The sequence below is a fragment of the Cylas formicarius genome, unplaced genomic scaffold (genome assembly GCF_029955315.1).
Source record: "Cylas formicarius isolate icCylForm1 unplaced genomic scaffold, icCylForm1.1 PGA_scaffold_18__1_contigs__length_1836631, whole genome shotgun sequence".
NCBI lineage: Eukaryota > Metazoa > Arthropoda > Insecta > Coleoptera > Brentidae > Cylas > Cylas formicarius.
The window spans coordinates 1-23471 of NW_026844261.1; the positions used below are offsets into that span (position 1 = coordinate 1).

General features: G+C 34.8%; 1 protein-coding gene across 1 annotated transcript; it reads left to right on the forward strand.

The window, feature by feature from the left end:
- The first annotated feature begins 17463 nt into the window (after positions 1-17463).
- LOC132695987 (craniofacial development protein 2-like) lies at positions 17464-18639 on the forward strand. Its single transcript, XM_060660504.1, has one exon. It carries the CDS (start codon positions 17464-17466, stop codon positions 18637-18639), a length of 1176 nt encoding a protein of 391 aa, XP_060516487.1.
- The last annotated feature ends 4832 nt before the right edge of the window (positions 18640-23471 follow it).

Here is a 23471-nt window from a genome sequence, read left to right on the forward strand (position 1 = left end):
TATATATATATATATATATATATATATATATATATATATATATATATATATATATATATATATATATATATATATATATATATATATATATATATATATATATATATATATATATATATATATATATCCTATATCCAATATCTTAAAAATCTTTTTTCACAAGCCAAACTTGTCTTGGCAGAAAATGATCACAACGAAAAAGCTTATCGAGATTTATTGGAAGGGATATTTTGCAATGTCATGATTTTTAACAAAAGGCGGCTAGGCGAACTCCAAAGAATGACTTTAGCTTTTTTTAGAAAACCACAATTCAATCCCATCTTCCGAATTTGAATTTGACGGATTCCGAGAAAATTTTATTTAAATCACTCAAACGCATAGTCATTAGAGGAAAAAGGGGTAGAGGGGTTCCTGTACTTTTTGAAAAAATCGCGATGGATTCTACGCTCTCTTTGGTAAATCTGAGAAAAAATTTTGATCTTGAAAATAATCAGTATGTTTTTGGTTTACCGGGAACATTAAATCCAATTGGAGGATATACAGTCATGAGAAAACATTCATTACTGGCGCTTGGTGGAAACAAGGCTGCAACTATCACACGGATCTTTAAAATGGACAAAAATGCTTGCTTCATTTATGGGTCATACTGAAAAAACTCAAGCAAGTTATTATTACTTTCACAAAATAGTGCGTTATTTGAAAAGAATAAAGGAAAACCTCTGAGTGAAATAGAACTAAATGATGAGATCATAGACGAAAGTGATGACAATTCTTTAGAAGATATTTACGAAAACGTGTTAGAAAATCAAAAACCGAATCAATTGAAAAATGAGAATCAGGTTACTGCCTTTGCTGCAGAAGACATTCCTAGAGAAAAGAAAACCGAAACGTAAGGTGGTAGATACCATAGACAAATGACCAGAAAAAAATTACGGAATGTTTTTTCAAAAATCATATTAAAAATAAAATTCATCCAAAAAAGCAGAAGATAATTAGCTTAATCGAGAGTCATCCTGGGATTTTTACAAGCAAAACAGTAAGCCAGTAATAAAAGTTTACATATGCAATAAATTTTATATTTCCTTTAAGTCATCACAAACCTTATTTACAAACACCTGCAATGATATATATATATATATATATATATATATATATATATATATATATATATATGTATATATATATATATATATATATATATATATATATATATATATATATATATATATATATATATATATATATATATATATATATATATATATATATATATATATATATATATATATATATATATATATATATATATATATATATATATATATATATATATATATATATATATATATATATATATATATATATATATATATATATATATATATATATATATATATATATATATATATATATATATATATATATATATATATATATATATATATATATATATATCCTATATCCAATATCTTAAAAATCTTTTTTCACAAGCCAAACTTGTCTTGGCAGAAAATGATCACAACGAAAAAGCTTATCGAGATTTATTGGAAGGGATATTTTGCAATGTCATGATTTTTAACAAAAGGCGGCTAGGCGAACTCCAAAGAATGACTTTAGCTTTTTTTAGAAAACCACAATTCAATCCCATCTTCCGAATTTGAATTTGACGGATTCCGAGAAAATTTTATTTAAATCACTCAAACGCATAGTCATTAGAGGAAAAAGGGGTAGAGGGGTTCCTGTACTTTTTGAAAAAATCGCGATGGATTCTACGCTCTCTTTGGTAAATCTGAGAAAAAATTTTGATCTTGAAAATAATCAGTATGTTTTTGGTTTACCGGGAACATTAAATCCAATTGGAGGATATACAGTCATGAGAAAACATTCATTACTGGCGCTTGGTGGAAACAAGGCTGCAACTATCACACGGATCTTTAAAATGGACAAAAATGCTTGCTTCATTTATGGGTCATACTGAAAAAACTCAAGCAAGTTATTATTACTTTCACAAAATAGTGCGTTATTTGAAAAGAATAAAGGAAAACCTCTGAGTGAAATAGAACTAAATGATGAGATCATAGACGAAAGTGATGACAATTCTTTAGAAGATATTTACGAAAACGTGTTAGAAAATCAAAAACCGAATCAATTGAAAAATGAGAATCAGGTTACTGCCTTTGCTGCAGAAGACATTCCTAGAGAAAAGAAAACCGAAACGTAAGGTGGTAGGTACCATAGACAAATGACCAGAAAAAAATTACGGAATGTTTTTTCAAAAATCATATTAAAAATAAAATTCATCCAAAAATGCAGAAGATAATTAGCTTAATCGAGAGTCATCCTGGGATTTTTACAAGCAAAACAGTAAGCCAGTAATAAAAGTTTACATATGCAATAAATTTTATAAAAAATAACGGGTCTGAAGGGGTATGTTATTTACAAATTTAGAAATGTTTCCTTTTTAGTTCACCAATGTTAACGGATCTTATTTAAAACTATTCTTTTTGATCCAAATTTTTGCTACGAAAAAGATTTAGTTTTTATTTTATTGATGCAATCTATTTTACTTTAATTCATTTTATCATTGCGTATAAAATATGATAAAGGATAATTTCGCATTTCTCTTATCCGTTATTTGCAATCCCGTGGACAGAACGAAATTCACATCCGAAATCCAGAATCGAGTGAGGGTAGAGTAATACAATTTCTATCCAATGAAGTGAGAACAAAAAATGTATATTAATTAAGCCCAATCTGTAACCCCTTGGATGCAGCAAGATTCTCAACTGAAATCTTAAATAAGGAGCAGAGGAATACCTTATTTTAAAACTTTTGAAAAACGCTTAAAATTCTTGGTTTGCTAGAAAACAAAAACATTTTTTTTGAATGTTTAAATAAATAAAAAATAATTTAATGAAATGAAAATTAAATCTTTCAAAAGTTTGCATTCATTTACATCAAACCGAGAAGAATATTATAAAATCTCGATTTTCTAGTATTCCTCAAAAACATCTTTCAAAAGCTTAAATGAGCATCACTCGAACCTCTTTCTACTTAAAATTTGAATGGTCAATGTTTAATGTCTAGTTAGTATACTTTTATGTTTTCACTTCTCCTGATAGAAATCGTTTCTAGCGATTTTGGATTTTTGTTTTCGTCGCTAAGACAAAGCTGTTTTAGGTTTTTAAATTGTCATCTCTATATGCAATTATAACTCAAAATCAAAATAAAATACTTTAAAGTAGACATAAACTGTTTCAAAAAATATATAAACATTTGTAAACTAAAAATGAGTCTTCTTTAAATTTGTAAATAAAATATCTTCTTCGGATCAGCATATTTTTTTAAATTTAATGCGTACGTAAATTTAGATTACTGACAGTTCACTGTTCTGTAATTTGTTTTTCATCGTCGTTCACGGTAACAACTTAAATTTTCTTTTTCTGTTTTTTCTCCAAGGATTTCTTCCGCAGCAATTGTTATAACCTACTCTTCAGTTCGTTCTGATGTTGATTATTTGTTTTGTGAAAGTATAAATATCTTGTTCACTTAAGTCGTTTGCTAAACTTCGTCTAGCAAACGATAAAATTCTGATCGTTTTTTTTTTTTGAAGTAATTGAAGGCAACATTGATGCTACCGTCTTGGTGTCCCCAAGCGCAAGTACATCCTCCAGTTCGATTTAATGTTTCTTGCAAACCGAAAAGATGTTAACCAAAACTAGACAGGAAAATACTTTGACTAAATTTTTTAGACGGTTCAAAAAAGTATTGAAACTAAACTTGATATTTTCAGCCACATATCTTGTAACCAAATTCTTTAAGGTTTATCTGGAAACCTTAATAGCCCTAGAAATTTTCCATATAATCCTTGCGAGGATTTTCTTTTTTAATTTCTATATATTTCGATTTGTTAGTTAGTTAATCCGTTTCTTCGATTTTTACTTAGCGACCAAATTTTCTGCGCTTGGAATTCGTCACAGTGTCTCTTACGAAATTTCCGACGTTTTGATCATCAATGATGATTTCTCCTTACACACACACACACACATATATATATATATATATATATATATATATATATATATATATATATATATATATATATATATATATATATATATATATATATATATATATATATATATATATATATATATATATATATATATATATATATATATATATATATATATAGTTAAAGACCCAACGGTCAACTTTTGGTAGTCACCGGTGATTCGTTTTATCTACTTCACTTCCCGAGTTTCACGATAGTGGGCGACCGACAAAGCGTCCAGCGACTGGGTGTGCCTGCGGGTAAAACAGTGAACGCCATTTTTAATACGTATGGTGGTCGAACGTATATATTTTACGGTAAACGCTACTATGCAGAAATAGACGAGTGTTCTTTGAGTGCGAGTGAACACGGTTTTACTACGGAACTGTTTCCGGGTCTGCCCGACGATTTGTCGGGCGCGTTTCGATACACCAACGGATATTTGTATTTTTTCAAAGAGAAAACGTATTACGAATACAACGAATTAAATTAAAGAGAGTCAGTGAAATAGACTTGAGTCTTGTCGGAATTAATTGTCCCACCGAGAGTGTCTTTAAACAAATTAGGGATTTGTTAAGAAAGTTATCGCTCTTTCACAACAATGAATAAGAAGATAGTTTTCTTCGACGATTTTAGAAGCTTGGATACCGAACAACTTGAATTGATTCCTGTGGAACATTTCTTGGAGCATGTGAGACCGCACGATTTGTTAAATATGTGGCATAAGTTACCAGTACGACATCGCAACAATTTTGAATTTCAAACTCATTTGCCCTGCTTTGTTCACTATAACAGACCGGACAGCAAAATGCATATCGACGGCCCGGCACCTCCGCAGAATAAATGTCATTATTGTTTGAGTGTTATAAAAGCAGTTACCGCGATCTAGGATAGTTTCATTCGGGCTAGATACATGGATTTGTTAAGTGCCCGCTTTGTTTTGTTGTCAGCTGTGGTACAGCTATATACATAAACCTAACGATGTGATTGAAGCGTTCGTTTGTTTCAAAAACCATAATAATCGGTGCATTTGGCCCGATACGTGGACGCATATGCAACTCGCTCAGGTCAACGGAATCGACAAGCTACAAACTTTTAGCGTGACATTGTCGAATAACACTACCGCAGATAAGCCGTATTTAAATTACAAGGTACGTTTGGTTTTCGCGAACCGAAGCTACGAAGACCACGGCGAATGGCAAACGATCGCTGTCAAGAATTCCAATAACACCAGTGGCGGCGTTAACGACAATTGCGGTAACGAATACAACATCTCGGCAGATCGAAAAACTATTTTAATCCCGCTATATGTAACTACGTGCGCTTGTTTGCTTCTTTTGGCAAAATGCTTATTCAAATTGACTAAATGTAAATATCTCGCTTAATTACACCGATATTGGGGGGTTGTTGATATATAAGTACATTTGAATTTGATACCGAAGTCAGTCTGTTTGTCGCAATGTGTAACAAAGTGGTCACTATCGATGAAAACACGATTTTCAAAATAAAGAATTCAGGTGTCCGTTTCATCTTCAAAAACAAGCACATAGATTTTCAAGTCCAGGATTTTTGGGATTTTTTGTTCTTACTGGAGGACGAGGTGGGAGAAATCATGTTCTGGAACGACATAACAGTCTACATCGGGGGCAGTATCGAGATGACCTATTTGAACGAAGAAGAGGGCTGTGAGTTGATACTGAAACAGGATCATGGCGACGAAATTATCCTCGACCGCGATGAAGTAGAAAATCTCATGGACCAGAAACACCGCTTGTACGAAGCATTACGTTGTCTGCATATGAGCTAATAAATATTTGTTATTGTATCTATAGTTTTTCTTTTATTAAACCGCGATGATTGAGACACTCTGTATAAGTCACTCGACTTGTTTACCGTCGACCCGATCCACCGCGCCACACCGTCTCCGCGCCGCACCGTCACCGCCCTCTATCGGGGGGGCCTACGACAGTCGAAGCGCGCGACATCTAGCAGCGACAGGTGGAACCGGGGCAAAACAGGACGCTACACAAGGTGGGTGGGGGCGGAGCGCACTCTGGGGGACACTAGGACGGGCCGGACCGCCACGCGAGGGGGGCCCCCGCTGCGAGGGGTTTAGGAAATTGAGGTTATGTGCGGTTTTTGCTTCTTATATCGGTACTATATATCTACTGACTTCATACTAAAGAGACTAGTACTTTTTCATTAAAAGAATACATCGAAAATTTTAATAAACAATTAGAACCCTTAGAACAAATATCCGATAATCCTGATCAAAATCTAGACCTAATTTCTAATGTGGCGCAGAACGGCGCGACGTCGACTTATACAAACGACCAAAACCCGCAAAACGTACACATTGACCTAGAACAACAACCAGCTGACGACGACGTCACCATACACACTAACTACAAGGAAGACCCAATGGTCGGAATACCCATTATTTCTAAAGTATTACATTCCCCGGCAAAATCAAAAATCACCATTCTTTTTGAAAAGAAAAGACGATTTTTAGTACAGCTTTCAGAAAACAATTTCGAAAATGATGTAATTAATTTTGTCAAAGAGTTTGTAGTACCTGAAAAGCTTTACTATCTCTAATTCGAGAACCCGCAACTTTATGAACTGTTTTGTGAAGTCATATGAAAAACTTTTAAGTATCCACTTTTCCGTTTTAAGAGATGTTCCATTAAATTACTAGTTGTAACAAATAAGAAATACTTTCTAGAAATAATAAAAAATTATCACGAGAGCAAAACTAATCATTGCAGTATAGATGAAACAGAAATAAAAATCAAAGCACGATATTATTGGCCAAATCCCGAAAAATCTTCAAACAAACTAAATTTTTAACTGTATGTGATGGTTCAGGTTCGATGTTCAGATAGAGAGGTTAGTGCTCTTAATTCTCTCTCTCCCACTAACACGTGTTCCTATTTTACCGGTGAGTTATATTAACTAACTAATCAGCATACAAATTACAATCCATTAAAGAGAACTGTCCAAATGGACGTCTTTGGGGGGATATAACCCCCCAACAAATTAAAAGAATTATAGGAGATGGCTCTCAAATTAATGAAATAGTTGAAAATGAAATTATTCTGTATGAAAACGAAGATGTTGGCCCTTTCATAGTCTATATTGAATCCGCGGAGAAATCTGATCGTAATATAGGTAGATTTAACAATCTTAAAATAGCAAGAGAAATTTTTAACCTTCATCTCAAGGACGTTAAAAAAATTCACAAAAAAAACAACATATTTTAGACAAAGGTTTTAAGGTCTTCATTCCATTTAATTTTGTCACAAGTAAAGGTATTGTAAGGAACGTAGATATAGATGAAGATATCGAAAAAAAATTTGAAAATATATGCAAATCTTCAGCAAAGATAATTCAAGCCAAAAGACTTAATCGTAAAATAATTGTAGATAACAAGACTCAGTATAAACCAACCGGTACTGTCTTATTCACATTTCGAGGGGTTCTTCTACCAAAGCACATTTACTTTTGTGACCTTCCCCTACCGGTAAACGTTTATATCCCCCCTGTCACTCAATGCTATAAATGCCTACCCTACGGACATACCAGGAAAAATTGCAAAGGCAGGGAAAAATGTTTTAATTGCGCAGACAATGAAGAAACCGACGATAGCTCAGACTTCCCCACTCAATACTCGTGTATCCAGAAATGTCATTTCTGCATTAATGAACACAGAACTACTTCGAAAAGCTGCCCCGAATTCAAACGACAGCAAAACACACACACACACACACACACACACACACACACACACAAAACTAACCAAAACTAAGAGAACCTACCAACAAACGGTCTCAAGGGAACCCAACAAAAAAAGACTAATCCACAAAAGCTATGACAGACAGTCCCATGACGACAATATTTAATTTCCTAATTCTAGACCGGAAAGAACACACGCTACAAATTCCCCTATATTTGACGACCCAATCCACAATCAACATTCCAGAACTACCAAAGAAATTAATGCCTCAAGTAAAAGTGCCCCTCAAGACATCCCTCTGAACTTACCCTCGACCAGTACATCTAATTTAAAACGATATGATGATAACCCTACTTATAGATCCATTAAGGAACTAGTCTTTTTACCAGTTTACCAGAAGAAAAACCACATGAAATTAAAAACTTTATCCTTAACTATATGAACTTAAGTAATTATACGGATCTTGACGACCCTTGTTTTAATTAAATTTTAATATAACTAAATAAAATTCAATTCAAAAAAAAAATACTTCAGTGGAACCAAAGAAGTATCAATTCAAACAGATCGGAACTAATCTAATTAATCAGGGAACAGGATCCCGATATTATTTTTTTAAATGAAACCTGGTTAAATAAAGAAAAAAATTTGTCAGTTAAATCGTATAATATTATTAGACAAGACAGGGATGATGGATATGGGGGAATAGCAACTTGCATAAAAAACAATTTTTTATACAGACAAATAAAAAAATTTAACGATAACCAAGTTCAATATATTATAGTTAACATTAATAAACTTAATCTTATCAACATTTATTCTAACTCTAATAATAATATCAACTCCCAATTTTTACAGGAGCTCTATTCTAATGTTCAGGGTCCCTCTATATTGATGGGAGACTTAAATCCACATTATCCCCTTTGGGATTATTGTACTCCAAACAATGGAGGCAGACATATTAATGATTTCCTATTTGACAAAGAGCTTGTAATTCTAAATGATGGCTCTTCAACCCTACTTAAACCTCCCAATCAGAAAATGATGCGGTCTTGCCGGACTTTCCCACTATGACAGTAATTAAAGATAGAGAATCCTACTCAAAAAACTCTTTTGTACATAATTTTTCATCGGTCAGAAATTATAGAAAAGCAGATTGGGGACTATATAGGGACAAACTTATATTAGACTCTTTACAATACAACACTGATATGACTTTCGAAGAGATAGAGACCCTTATTAATTCGGCGGCAGATATCGCTATCCTTTTGAAAACAAACAAAAGAGGTAAAACGGGGAATGTATGGTGGGACGAGGAATGTATTCTTATAGTCAAACAACGTAAAGAAAAGCTAAAACAATTTGAAATTGCTCCTACACTTGAAAACTCTATACAAGCAAAAAAATATATTGCAATTGCGAGAAGAAGACTAAAACTCAAAAAACGCAATAAATTCATAAAATTCTGTTCGTCATTAAATACAGATTCTGACACAAGATATGTATGGAAAAAAAAAATTCAAGCATAAATCAACACTCCAATCTATCCTCGATGACGACCTTCGTAATGAAATCTTTAAAAAAATGGTTATTTATAATGTGATTCTCGGCTTTACTCTATACGGGTTTACGTCCTATATAGGACCTAAACCCGTTCATATTACAAGAATTAGAAAATGCCCTATTTAAGAAAAATAAATCTGCTCCTGGGTTAGACAAGGTAACTTATAAAATGATTCTTAATCTGAACTTAAATATAAAATTAGGGCCGCTTAAAATCTATAACCAATGCCTAGAAGGACAATCTCTCCCACAATCTTGGAAAAAATATAACTTTTTAAATATTCTAAAACCCAATAAATACCCATACACGGCGGATAGTTATAGACCGATTGTTCTGTCCTCATGCTATATCAAGCTCTTGGAAATTATGATTAAGAATCGATTAGAGTGGTTATTAGAAAAAAATAAATCATTTAAATGGTCCCATACAGGCTTCAGAAAAGGAATGGGAATTAGTATCAACATTGCATTTATATCATCTTTCATCGATCTAGCTTTTAAGCAAAAAGAAACAGTATTAGCAGTATTCTTAGATATAAAATCGGCCTATGACTCTGTTAACATATATAAGCTATATAACAAATTAAACTCATTACACATTCCACAAGAGCTTAGCAATTTAATCTTTAGAATCCTAGAAAACAGACTCCTATATACAAAAAGAAATGATGGTTATTACATTGGTCCAGGCCTTTCCACATCAGGATTACCACAAGGATCACCTTTAAGTACAATTTTATTCTATATGTACACTATAGAGCTCTTTAATATCTTAGATGAAAGTTTCATATTACTAGGTTATGCGGATGACATGGCTTTACTCTTAAAAGGGAACAATATCATATCTATGGCTTCTAAAATTAATCAGGCTCTTAACACAATCAACATATGGTTACTTAATAACGACCTTCCACTCTCCCCTCAGAAATGCGAATGCGTTTGGTTCACAAAGGGTACTCGTAAAATTCCTCCTCCCCTGTAAAAATAGGAAATCACCCCCTTCCATTTAAAAATGAAGTAAAATATTTAGGGGTCAATTTTAACAATCAACTTAGATGGGATAATTATATCAATCAGCAAGTAATAAAAGCCAAAAAGAATATAAACATAACTAAATGTGTTAACAGAGTTTGGTGGGGGTCTGCTCCTCATACCTCGTTAGTTTTATATAATGCTTTAATAAAATCCCATATAGATTTTTCATGCTTTATTGTTGGAAATACAAAAAAAAACAAAACCAAACTCAATAAGAACGTTTTATATTCACTAAGACCGTTTTGGCAACCAGGCTCTAGAAAATCTAAGTCCGTATCAGAATAAAATCTATAAAAAAGTCATTCCGCCTTGTTTTGAGTTTGATTATTTTAACCAAATAACCCCTATAAAAACATTAAACTTAAATATAAAAAAATCTGACCCTGACATAAAAGAAAAATTCAATCTTGCCACAGAAAAATTTAAAAACACTTTCCACTTCATATATACAGATGCATCTAAAATTAGTAATAGTAATGGTCTTGGGGTTTACATTCCTGATATAGATTACAAATTCTCTTCAAAACTACAAAACGAAATAAGTATAACTTCAGCAGAAATAATAGCAATATATGAAGGGGTTACGGATATTTTGAAAAAAAAACTTAAAAATGGAATAATATTTTCTGACTCTCTCAGTGCAATCACAGAATTAAATACCAACAATATTAAATACGCTTCAGAATTTCTAACTCTTACGACCAAATAACTCATAGTGGATGCAAATAATAATGATAATAACATTATTTTAGCTTGGATCCCAGGACACTCAGACATAGTAGGTAACTCAGTTGTTGACTCTTTAGCAAAAATAGGTACAAGCCTAAATATTCCTAAAACCATTGACTTAGATAAAAATGAAATTCTTAATATCATAAAACAAAAAATACTTCATCAACACAACAGACGTTGGAAAAATATATTAAAATTTAAAGGCAAGACTTATGCTAATATTCAAAATGAATTTCCAAAAAAAAATAGTTTGACGGACAAGAACATATGGACAGAAGATATGTCACCATTATTACAAGGATGAGAACAGGACACTGCCTTACTAAACAGAACCTTTATAAAATAGGTATAAATGATAGCCCATTTTGCGAATGTGGAAAGATTGAGGACCTGAACCAAATGTTCTTTGAATGCCCTATAAATGAGATACCCGTAACGTAATATCTATCATTAATATTTTCAGAATCCATTATCTCCAACAAATCCACCCTCTATGCCCTCTTCCCCCCATATGTTTGTAGTACTAACAGATACCTCCATACCGAATAATTTACTCTTTATTGAGCAAAGTAAATAAAATAAAACATCTAAGGGTAAAAGTAAATAGGAGTTCCCAGGAGCTCTGCTCGTCAAGCTGAGGACTCCACTAATGAGCTGGCAGACTGCCTAGTTGCAAAGCCAAAATATTGAAAAGAAGAAGAAGAAGAATTATATGTGATAGTTTTTCAAAATATGCGCAAGCCTATTGTTTAAAATCTGCAGCAGCTACCGAGATAGCTGATAACTTAATAAACTTTTTCTCTCACCACGGTATACCAAAACAAATAATTGTTGATAATGGTACCGAGTTTAAAAATACAGCTATTACAAAGGTACTAAGCTTACATAAAATAAAAATTCATTTTTGCTCGCCCCATCATCCGCAATCAAACGGCAATGTCGAGCGACTTCATTCTACTTTAGCCGACCACATTCGATTATTAAATAGTCAAAGCTTTTAAAAATCCCCAATATGTTGTAAAATGATATATGCTATATTAGCATATGTCCACTCCGTTACCAAATTAAAACCCATTGACATAATAAGAGGTCATAGAACTTCTGATGACCCCTTTGATCAAAAACTGAACCAGTAAATAAAAAAAAATCAAAATTACTCTATTCAAAAATCAATCAAGATCTAATCGAAAATAAAACAAAAATAATTGAAAAACGAAACGAAACCCGTGACAGTCCGGACCTGTTTCAAGCCAACCAACAGGTGTATATACGAAAACATGAATACAAAAAACTTGGAGATAAATTCTCACAATCCACGGAAATTATATCCGCGAACCCAGAGCGACGTACGGTAGCAACAGATACGCAAGAAAAATTACATATGGACAATCTAAAAAAACGCTTAGAAACACGTACAGTTTTGATTAAATTCCGTTAACACTAGGTTTTACATTTCAGGCTAGTCGGCTTCAATTGTGGCCTTATGATGAAATAACTTTAAGAAAATTGGACAACATCCCCGGAATTATGCCAGTAAAATTGGGAAATGCAAAATCAATCGAATATACTTACACTTTAATCCATTATTTTGATTTAAATCCAATAAAATTGGAAACTAATAAATTATATTTTAGTAGTCCCAGATGTACAGAGCGTTAAACTTAAATGCAACGCTCAGGATTATATTCAAAATCTTCATGGGACATAACAAGCCCAAATTCCAAAAGGATGCCTAGTCAAAATTGGTCATCAAACAATAATTACAGATTAGTTATTACTACTCAGCGAATATTATTTCCTGATCTGCCAGATATTCCAACACAACAAAGTCAGATCGATTTAACTGTCAAATTAAATGAAGTTACGTTAGATGAACTAAACCTTTTAAGAGATGAAATTCAGTTAAATTAACCACTTCTGAAGTTCTCGGAGTTTTACAAATATCCGAGCATATATACCATCCTTGTATACATGGTCATAATCAGTTTGTGTCTATTTATTTGCTATAGAAGATTGTTACAGCCAAGATGTTCCAAATCCAGCAAGAAACAGCAGCAAGAAGTCGAAGAACGTAAAGATCCAAAATGTGTGTGATCCTCTTGACGGTATAGTTGAAGCTTACGTTGGAGGAGTTATCTCACTAGCGAAGATCCAAGAATGCTGACGCAGCAGAGTCCTATGTCTACATATAAAAACGTAGTTTAACGGTGTTGGCGAGGAGTTCTGTCTAGATATGTTATTGTAACAGACAATTTTAAACGGTTGTAAATTTAAATAAAGTTTTTATAAAAGGCAACGGTCGTCCCGATTAGTTAATTCATGTCATGTTTATCATTAAAAAGAGTTAAAGTTATTGAAAACGTTATTATTCAGATAAGCTCCATTAATTAATTTTCAATATTTGATGGTTTTTGTTTGATTTCATTATGTCTAGACACACGTATTTTTTCTAACCTGCCATAGTGGAGGAAAGTTCCGTCTTTCCTCCGCTTACGCTGGGGGAGCTGGAGATATCCAGCCGTCCATGCAGCCGTGCAGTATGTCGTTGGACGACATACTGCGAGACCTGGAGTTTGGACGAACTCCTCAAAGAACTCCATCGGATAGGCCGATGGAGTTTTTTGACCTGGTCACTCCATCGGCCAGTAATGCGCCGTCGCCGTCCTTCAGGGTAACACCGCTGCTGAGCATCCTACGACACCAACCGGCCCATCGATGCGTCTTCCTACAGGCAAAAACTTTCAAAAGTTACTTGCCACGAAGAAAGAACTGAGCCAGGATAGCGACTGGTGCGACTACGGATGCTGCAGACAGCGAGGAGAATTCGACCTGAGCGGTGGAACGCATAGCACTGCAGGGATGCTAAAAGCTTTCAAGGACAATTGTGCCAAGCTTCTCTATGAGGGAAAAAAAGCAAAAACTTAAAGTGTGAAGTGGATGCAATAGATGACGAAATAGTGCAATTGACGAAAAGACGTGAGTGTGTAGTTAGGTTAAGTAGAAAGACTGAAAAAGAGTGTAGGTTAACCAAGAGTGCATTAAATAGGTTAAGCACTAAATTGTGTAAATAAAAAAACAAACACAGAAATTCACTTGTTTTATTCCGGGACTTAAAAATCAAAATTATGCAAAGGCTGATGCGCATTTTAATTTTGGAGAGTTATGTGTCTCAAAGTCTGAAATTTGCGTTATAATTCTAATAATAATATTGAGCAGTTAAAGTTTCTCATTTCTCATTAAATTGCACATGTTTGTTACATGGTCTAAAAGATAAAAGAAAATGAAACGACCTAAACTATATTATCAGAAAATATGTATTTTTAATTACTGCGAGATTAACAGTCCGTCAATCTATCAAATTCTATTCACAGTAATTAAAGTAATTTTACCTTTCTTTGCACTTCTAACATCTTTATTTCCTCTTTTACATTATCTATTGATCTAAAGGAACTAACTAACCTTTCCTTATACATTGAAGCTAATTTTCTCTTATCAAATATACACTTCCTGTTCTTATTCATCTAAAAATTGAATGTTAGTTGCTCGTCCTACTGGTCCTAAACTAATAAGATACAATGTGTTTCTGGTTTTTGCAAGAAAGCTATTTTATGTTTCCTTTTTACTCAGTTTCTACTACTTATAGAAATAATAATGACTTCAGTTCATTAACGGTGTTTTACACTCACCTCAAAGTAACAACCAGTCTTTCTTCTGGTTGTATTGGTTGATGTAGAAAATTTGTCCATTTTTTCGTTAAATGGCAAGCCACTTTTTCTGGTATATAATTAAAGCTGGTTAAGCTCTATGTACATACTCAAAAAATTGGTCGGGATAATTTTTTAATTTCAGAAACAGGTTGTGATATTGTCCCGCCATAATTCTTCTTCTATTAATTCGATGCACATTATATTGCCTACTGCTTGTCAATAGTCTGCGAAGTGCTTCGTCATCACTCTCTGAAAACATGTGAAACAACTGAAAGCCCCCTCGGTTACTTCTTTAATTAATCGCTTTTACTATATTTGAACATCTCGCGCGGCACCACTAGACTCGCCGCGTGCCTCTACACTCGCCACTTCACTATATTTGTACCTCCGAAATAAAGCGCAACACCAACAAATGAATGCTTTTTTAAAGGTTAATTTTTTTAACATGAACATAAAAGAATTACGCGTAAAAAGATAAGTATATATTAATTAATAAATACATTAATTAATGCAATTACTGCAAAATTTATTAACCTATGCTTTAAAGGAGTCGCACTGTATTAGCTCTCAGAAAGAAATGGCTCGTATGTGATCCATCGGTCAGTGGTTTTCCCGCTGCACTTTGTACTATGCCAAATTTCAATGACCCAAAGCAATCGGAAGATAAATACAGAAAAGATTTAATAAAATTATGAAATGAATGATTTTTTAAAGGTTTAATTTTTAACATGAATATATTTAATATAAGAATATAAATAAATAAATACGTTAATAAATTCAATTACTATAAAAATTCTAAAGAACAATACCCTAAAGGAGTCAGATTGTACAAAAACGGTTTTGAAGTCTCTGAAATGGTAAAATCGGGTTACATTAATTATTTTTACTTTTAATTAACTTAGCAACTTGTCTCATTTTCAGAAGCGTTGGTTGTACAAATAAAGATACATTTTTTGTAGAATTTGCAATTTTGTACAGAATTCGCAGATTCTATTTCATTATACGTACTGGTGACTTGTTAAACTTGTTGTTTTTCAGATATTACTAATAGCTATTTATGCACACTTGGTTACACTTTCATCTCCATAACAGCGATCTTAAGATCACACATGTTGCTGATCAATGATTTTTTTCAATTGGCAAACATCTTTAACTTGTTAATTACAATTAGCAACTTTTATCTCCCTAACAGTATCCCACCATTAAAAAATCTGGCCATTTTTAAAAATTTGTGACCTTATGTTCACACACGTCGCTAATCAATAATTTTTTTGAGGATATTTCTAGTTGCAATTAAGCAACTTTTATCTCGATAAATTTCGATTTGTATAAATTCCGAAAACCTTTAATAAAACAATCATTCAGAGCAAAATGAACGCGGCATCGAGTCCTCCGACAAAAGCAGGCTAGCAGATAAAATGCTGGTGGATTTTCTGAAAAACGTATTTAGGTAAGTGTTTATTTTTGTTTCTCATTCAACAATGTATTCGTGTAAAACTTTCCCTTTCTTTTTCCTTTCCTTTCAGTTACGGAAGGAAAGATGTAAATCTTCAAAGCGATCGTGGGGTACATCTTCATCTTTCGCACTCGCTGAAAAATTAAACGGTATATCGAAAAGTTAAGGCACTCTCGGTCCGGTACCTTAGGGTAATGGGTAATGTGAAGATGAGATGCAACTCTTTCTCCAGGGCATTCCCAAGTTTGCGGAAATAAATTTCTACCCTGCCCTTAATGAAGGCCGCAACGGATCGAATCAAATAGGGCATCTTCGTTATCGTCGTTGTCGTCGGCGGTTGAAGCGTCCTCCCCTAAAAAATTAAAATATTGGAGGAGCCGCCTTTTATGAAAATATACGACAACGATGCCTGTCAATTTGATTACCAAAAATATAATCATATTTATGTAACCATATTTGGTTTTATTTTTTAATCTGCGGTGCGAGAACAATTTATACGTAAGCACTGAATTTTTGTCAACTTGGATGGGCACTTCCATAACAAAAGGAAACAAGTGCCCTTCACTAGATACAGTAGAATTAATATTTTTTGGAGGTCTATCCCAAATTTGTTCTTATCGCTGCGGTAGCTGCTATTATTGAAATCAATCGTTAACCATTCATCGTGGTCGCCGAAACTGCGATCATAAAAAAACAAACGGACTTGGTAATCTAGGTACTGAACGGTGACGTTTGGTAACCTTGCCCCAAAAGTTTGTACCTTATTTTTGCCGTTAACTGTCATGGGATACAGCTGACTCCATCCTTTCAGCGCAACGCCACTAATATTGTCCTTATTGAAATTATTTACATAGAACATACATGAACTACTGTCCGGTCGATTATAGTGAATGACACAAGGAACTCCGCCTGCGGTGGTGACTGGGTGGATGGAGTAGCCCAGTAAACACCGTTGCCGGTCCCAAGCCCGGACAAAGGAGGAGGGTTAAGCGTAGGGCTAACAACCCTGCCTTGTAAAAAACCTACTGTTGCGAAGCAGAACGACAAGCCTCGGAGCGGGACGGATCAGAATAGACGACGAAAGCAACGAAACAGGAATACGAATTTTGGAACATGGAACGTACTGAGCTGGTTTAGAGCAGGCGCAGCCAAAAGAGCGATACAACAAATGGAGATCTATAAGATGGATGTAGTTGCCCTTCAGGAAATAAGGTGGCCGGAGGAAAGTACTCAGACCATGGGAAAGTACACCATTTTTAATGGCGGAACAAGAGATAACAAACACGAATTTGGAACAGGCTTTGCAGTGAGCGGAGAGATTCTGGGACAGGTAATGAACTTTCGTGCCGTAAATAACAGGATATCTACCCTTAGAATTAGAGATAGATGGTACAACTATACACTTATCTCGACGCATGCACCAACCGAAGATAAGGATGAAGAAGTCAAAGACGAGTACTACGAACAACTGGAGCAAACCATAAGTGCGGTACCTAAACAGGACATGTTAATCATTCTGGGAGACCTTAATGCCAAGGTTGGAAGAGAAGAAGCGTTTAGACCACATATTGGAAGACATAGTCTCCATGAGCTATCAAACGACAACGGCCAACGACTGATCAACTTAGCAGCGGCTAATAACCTGAGGATTGCCTCGACAATGTTCCCACACAAGAACATCCACAAAGAGACATGGATATCCAATGATCGGAAAACGCGAAACCAAATAGATCATGTAATAGCAAACGCGAGACACGTTAGGAGCATCATAGATGTGAAGAGCCAAAGAGGGGCGGATGCAGGAACAGATCACTTTCTGGTGCGGGTAAAGGTTCGATCAAGGATTAAAAAAACCATAACAAGTCAAGAAACATCAGCACTAAAAAGGTGGAACACAGATAAACTAAACCAGGATGAAACATGCAGACACGAATACCAAAAAGAGCTGGAAACACAACTACAGAAAAATGTCACCCAAGAGGCGTCGGATGTAGAGGAGCACTGGAAACAGATCAGAACATCAGTAATCAACGCTGCACAAAGAGCCTTAGGCGAGAACACAAAGAATAGAAGAAGAAAAGACTGGTATGATAAAGAAAGCCAGAAGGCCTTAGATACCAAAAACAAGGCCAGAATTCAAATGTTGCAGTGCCCAAGTGACGAAAACGTCCAAAGATTCAACGACCTCAGAGCGGAGGCAAAAAGAAAGATAAGAAGGAAAAAAAGAGAAGCTTACAACAAAACAATAGAGAATGTAGAAAAGGAAGCTGGGCTAACAAACAGCCGGAACTTTTTCAATCAAGTGAAAAGTATAAGGAAAGGTGACACACCAAAGACCAACATTTTAACGAGCTCATAACGGATATAAAAGAAGTAATGCAAGCATGGAAACAATTCTTTGAAAACCTGTTAAACATAGATACAGTAACTGGGAACACGAAGAAGGTATACCAAAGTGCGGAGGAGCATGTGCCAGAACCCACGCTAGAGGAGATTAAAAGGGCAATAAACCAATTAAAGAATAACAAGGCCCCGGGTGAGGACTCCATTACGGCGGAATGCATAAAATATGGAGGGGAACATCTAGATACTGCCATACTAGAGCTGTTGAAAAATATATGGAAAACAGAAGCCCTACCAAAGGAGTGGAATGAGGGTACCATAGTCCCCATTCATAAGAAAGGAGACCGGATGGCCTGTAAAAACTATAGAGGAATAACCCTGCTAAATATAACATACAAGGTTCTGTCAAATGTACTAAGAGGACGCATATCCCCATACGCAGAAGACAACTTAGGAGACTACCAATGCGGTTTTCGACCCAAGAGATCAACAACAGATCAAATATTCACCATAAGACAGCTCCTAGAGAAAAGCTGGGAGTTTAACAGAGAGGTTCACCAACTGTTCGTAGATTTCCGCCAAGCATATGATAGCATCACCAGGGAAAGTGTCTGGCAAGCGTTGGAAGGCATAGGGGTACCAAAAAAGATCATAAGGCTAACCAAGATATGCATAGAAAACTCTAAAGCCAAAGTTAGGGTAGGAAAGAACAACACCGAGGCATTCTCCATTAACAATGGCCTAAAACAGGGCGATGGACTTTCACCATTGCTTTTCAACATAGTGCTGGACATGGCCATCAAAGAAGCGAATATTGGCTTGGAAATATTTACAAATAAGGGCCCAGAAATGATTTTGGCATATGCCGATGACATTGATACGGTAGGAAGCAGTACGATTAAAACAAAAGAAATGTTCATGAACATAGAGAAGGAGACCAAGAAGGTAGGACTCATGATCAACGAGGACAAGACCAAATATATGTGGGCCGGACGGAGAGCAGGAAGGGGCAGAATAGGACAGAACATAACCATGGACACCCACAATTTTGAATGCGTAAACCAATTTCAGTACCTAGGAGCAGTTATAACTTCGGATAACGATATCACCAGCGAAATAAAAGCAAGAATACAAAAGGGCAATAAATGTTTTTTCGCCTTGCAGAACCTGTTTAAGTCCCGACTGATATCTAGGAACTCAAAACTACGGATATATTCGGCAGTAATCAAGCCAATCGTAATGTATGGCTCGGAAACATGGACAATGACAAAGCAGAACGAACTAGTGTTAAGACGCTTTGAACGAAGGATGTTACGGAAAATCTTTGGACCAACAATAGATGAGAGAACGGGTCAATATCGAATAAGAACGAATGCGGAGCTTAACGACATGTACAAAAGACCGAGTTTAGTAAACGAAATAAAAGCACAAAGGCTCAGGTGGGCTGGACACGTGCAGAGATCGCCGAATGAACGTCTTGTAAAGAGGATATGGGAAGAAAACCCAGCAGGAAAGAGACCCTTAGGAAGACCAAGGCTCAGATGGAGGGACAATATCGAAGAGGATGTAAAAATCTTGGGAGTACGGAACTGGAAGGAGGTTGTGTTGGACAGGGACAGATGGAGACGAGTCGTAGATGCAGCTAAGACCCACGAAGGGTTGTGACGCTACAGAAGAAGAGAAGAAGACACAAGGCAGGCAAACAAATGAGTCGGGAGGTTGCAATTGTTTTTCTGCTTATCGGATAACTGATGCGACATAGCCAGCAAATCGTAAGACTTCACGTGTTTGCTAAGGTATTCCGCTGGAACTTCATCATCGTTGCTTATCGAGCGATTTATCACTGAACAGTTAAGAATTAATAATGAATTACCTAACTAACTAATAATAAAACAGTTTTGTAAGGCACACATGCGTAATCTACCATTCATATGAAAGATGCACTGGGGTCGATCAAATTTAAATTTGAGCGGTATCAGTCAACTGTCGTCTAATTTTTCAATATTAAGAATCAAAGTTCGGAGTAGCTGTAATTGTTGGATCTTCAATATAAAAAAAAAACTGTTTTCGGTTGCCCTCTTAGGTATATAATGTGCGCATGATGACAACTGTCAAAAATGTACTGCTTCGCCCGATATTTATGACATTTTTTTAAACGTATTATTTGCGAATCTGGTTTCTAGAAACCGTTACATTTGTTTTACTACTTTAGTGAGCGGTTTGTAACTAAATACTTTATCATGTAAAATGAGACAGTAAATCTATGTATCCTTTTTGATATTAGCGTGAGCTTCTAATTTAATTCGCATTACCACGAAACCAGTTTGTAAAGACCTCCCTTGATGAGAACAATGTATGTAATGGGACAATTTTCTTTGAAATGCTCGAAAATAGACTAGTGCAATGTTCAGTAATAAGGGTGTCTAACATTTTCATTCTTTACACAAATAATTTGTACCATTTAAACACGTCAGGGGCAATCTTTGGTTTTGAGGACGATCATGTTTTCTTATGCGTTCAATGAAGAAAAACGAGTTTACGGAATTTTAAAACCTTACAACTTGGGCCTAGATAATATTAGCTTCAACACAAAAATTCAGTGATCCAATCACTCGTGCAAATCTTCAGCAACAATTAATATTTTTATCCAAGAAAAACGAATCTATTCAAGATTACCGTTAAGTGGCCAAAACTGTTGTCGTATGTGAGCTAGAGTGCCTTGTACACCAGAGTGTAATGTACGCTTATGTTCACGATCGATTAAAAGACGTGTAAAGTCATGTTTTGGAGGGAGGATTATAGGATGTTTTACATCGTAGTTAAATTTTGAGTTGCTTAATCTACCACCGAGTCTTATTAGACCATTCTGGTCGATAAATGGCGATAAACATTTTAATTTACTTTTCGATGAAACTCGTTTTTTTGCCTTTAAGTCATGAATTTCTTGGGAAAAACCTTTCATTTGAACTAATTTTAATAGGGCAATTTCACTCTGTTTAATTTCATCGGAACTCAATTGACTAAATTGTCTTAAAATTCTAGATACCTTCAGGTTTTTTATAAATCTTAGACAATAGGCGGTGATGCGAATTAATTTGTTTAGGTTTGAGTATTTGTTAAATAATTCCAAGTCTTGACCGATTGATGTGGTTAAAATTATCTTAGAGTTAGCCTTTGATTCGGGTATATTCTCAATGGGAATAAACTTATTTGAATTCTTAGGTCAATCGTCGATTTTCGTAAAGAACTGTGGTCCATTTAACCATAATTTTGAATTTATTAAAAATTTAATATTAGCTCCGCGAGAAATTATATCGGCTGGATTATGTTCTGAAGGAATATGATTCCAATTTTCCTTTTTTGTCAACTGTTGTATCTCCGCAACGCGATTTGCCACGAAGGTTTTCCAACATTTCGGTTCCTTGGCTATCCAAGACAACACAATCATCGAGTCTGTCAACAAAAATAATCGGTCAAAATTAAGTTTCAAAGCTTCGACACATTTTTTTGTTAATTTGGCGAGTAATGCTGCACCAAGTAATTCTAAACGCGGTAATGATAAAGATTTTAGAGGACTGACGCGTGATTTGGCACATAATAAATGACTCTCGATTGTATCATCGATGTTTACTGAACGTACATAAATGCAACACGCATAGGCGCGCTCGCTTGCGTCCGAAAATCCGTGAAGTTCTATTAATTTCGGCTGTTTTACAATTACGTGGCGTGGTATACGCATTAAACCTACTTGTGATAGTTCCTCTTTTAAGTCTGACCATTCGGAGAAGAGCTGACTTGGTATGCTTTCATCCTAGTCAATCTTTAATTGCCAAAGTTTTTGTATTATTAATTTAGCTCGAATTGATAAAGGACCTAGTATACCGAGCGGATCAAAAATTTTTGCTATAAATGAAAGTATTGACCTTTTCGTAACCTTGTCATTGTGTGTTAATAAATCTTGAGAATTGTATTGGAATTTGTCAAGATGTGGTATCCAAGAAACCCCCAGAGTTTTAACGCATGAATCGTCCGTAATGCAATATTTACTCTGTCCGTGATTCAAATTATTTATTTCGTTGAGAAATTTATTATCATTTGACTGAAATTTTCTTAATTCAAATCCGTATTGAGATAAAATTTCCGAAATGTTTTTTCTTAATTGAATAAGCGAATCGATTGTTGAGGCTCCAGTGAGAATGTCGTCCACGTAAAAGTCTGAGCTTATTATTTCACTTTCATCGGGCCATTTTTCGGCAATATTCAAAGAAATTTCAAATAAACAACCCGTTGAAAGAAATGAAGCCGGCGCCGTGCCATACGTGACAGTATTTAGCTGAAAATGTTTTATTGCTTGCTCGGGAGAATTGCGCCATACGATGCGTTGTAAATTTCTTTCATCTTTATCTATTAGGATTTGACGGTACATTTTAGTCAAGTCGCCTATAAAGACATAATTATGTTTTCTAAAACGAGTTAATATTGTAAACAAATCATTTTGAATAGTGGGTCCGGTTTTTAATACATTATTTAGCGATAAATTCGTTGAAGATTTGGATGCAGCGTCGAAGACTACTCTTACTTTAGTTGTTGTACTATCGGGTTTTTCCACACTGTGGTGAGGAATATAATAGATCGGTGTTTTTGAAGGATAATCGCGCGGTATTTCAGTCATGTGACCTAGATTATGATATTCCTGCATAAATTCTCGATATGATTTTTCGAGTTCGGAATTTTTGGCTAATCGTCGTTCAATACTATACAACCGGTTAATGGCGGTTTGTTGAGATTCACCCAACTTGATGAAAATGGGTTTTAGGGGTAGTTTTACGATAAATCTGCCTGATTGAT